This window comes from Nematolebias whitei, chromosome 24 (genome assembly GCF_014905685.2).
Source record: "Nematolebias whitei isolate Nwh7 chromosome 24, NemWhi1, whole genome shotgun sequence".
NCBI classification, from domain to species: domain Eukaryota; kingdom Metazoa; phylum Chordata; class Actinopteri; order Cyprinodontiformes; family Rivulidae; genus Nematolebias; species Nematolebias whitei.
Window position 1 is genome coordinate 1,485,790 of NC_056521.1, and position 1,420 is coordinate 1,487,209.

Sequence of the window (1,420 nt, forward strand, 5' to 3'; positions counted from 1 at the left end):
GTGTGTGTGTGTGTGTGTGTGTGTGTGTGTGTGTGTGTGTGTGTGTGACAGCAGTAGAACTCACCCAGCCAGCATCTCAAAGACCAGGATCCCCAGAGCCCACCAGTCCACTGCTCGGCCATGGCCTTTGCTCTGGATCACCTCAGGAGCCAAGTACTCAGGAGTCCCACACAGAGTCCAGGTACTGCAGGGACATCAGAAACTTGTTCAGGATGAAAAGCTCGCAGCCTTGTGGAGTTGTGCTTTACTGTATGCAACAGCCTCCGTCTGTCTGTTAGTAAAACATTTCATACACCACTGGACAGATCCCAATAATCACTGGACGGACACGCACTAATGAAGAATATCTGGTGCCACCACTTCAAGATGGCCGCCACAGCTAACTGGGGCAGGTGATCGTCTTTCACCTACGTTCTGTCTTCTTTGTAGACACAGTCCAGAAAGAAATGTTGGAATTAAGAAATGGTTTGTTTCCTGTCAGAGTATTTTAGTAGTCGTCTCTGAGGACTACTATTACTGGTTCTGTTCTCTTCACCAGAGGACCAGTATAAAACCAGTTTGCTGCAGTTGTATCCGTAACGAGCAGCACACCTCTGCTCCTCACAGGATGAGGAGGAAGATCCACACTGATGAAGAGCACGGTGCCACCGTATCAGCTGGGAAATAACCTCTGCTGGACAGTTGCCATGGTGACGGTAATTTGTATGGAAATATTCCAGGTGCTGGTGAAGGATGAAGGTGGGTGAGGGGCTGTAGATGGGTGTGTCTGCCAGCAGGGGTCCCTGTGGTAGCACAGGACCAGGATGAGGAGGGGGGGCGTTCCTCAGACAACCTGCAGCAGTGGCTCACTTAAACACTACAGAGGCATTTAGTTCATCTGTTCGGCTCTGAAAATGTAATCTTCCTCCATTATACATGTCGGGGGAGGGGGGGTGCAGATATTTAACTGCTTGTTTACCAAAGATCTGGTCTTTACAAGGAGGCGCTGGTGGTTTTCAGCTCAATAAACCACATCACTGTTTCCTCTTATGATACCGGAGTGGGTCTGCTGAGGAGGAACAGAAGGAGTGGAAGATCCTTTTCAAAGGTCACAGAACACAAGCTGCACTGACCCACAGTATCTCAGAAATACATTTAAAACTGGTAAAAACTGGTGGAGGTCATTAATAAAAACGTCTTGCTCAAATGTTGCCTATAGAATCCCAACATCCATCAACTAAGGACCACGAAGAACTTGACTTCCTCTGCAGCCTTCTCACTAACAGCTCAGAAGAGGAGGCTAACAGCTCAGAGGAGGAGGCTAACGGCTCAGAGGAGGAGGCTAAAGGCTCAGAACAGGAGGCTAACGGCTCAGAGGAGGAGGCTAACGGCTCAGAGGAGGAGGCTAACGGCTCAGAGGAGGAGGCTAACGGCTCAGAGG

At 49.6% G+C, this 1,420-nt stretch overlaps 1 protein-coding gene across 1 annotated transcript in view; it reads left to right on the plus strand.

Moving 5' to 3' along the window:
* Positions 1–1,420, plus strand: part of LOC119429182 (cAMP-dependent protein kinase catalytic subunit PRKX-like) — a 16,131-nt gene that overhangs the window by 14,327 nt on the left and 384 nt on the right. The window contains exons 4-5 of the mRNA XM_037696861.1: positions 607–649; positions 720–738. Of these exons, the coding sequence (XP_037552789.1) occupies positions 607–649; positions 720–738 (62 nt within the window). The remainder of the gene's footprint in view (positions 1–606; positions 650–719; positions 739–1,420) is intronic.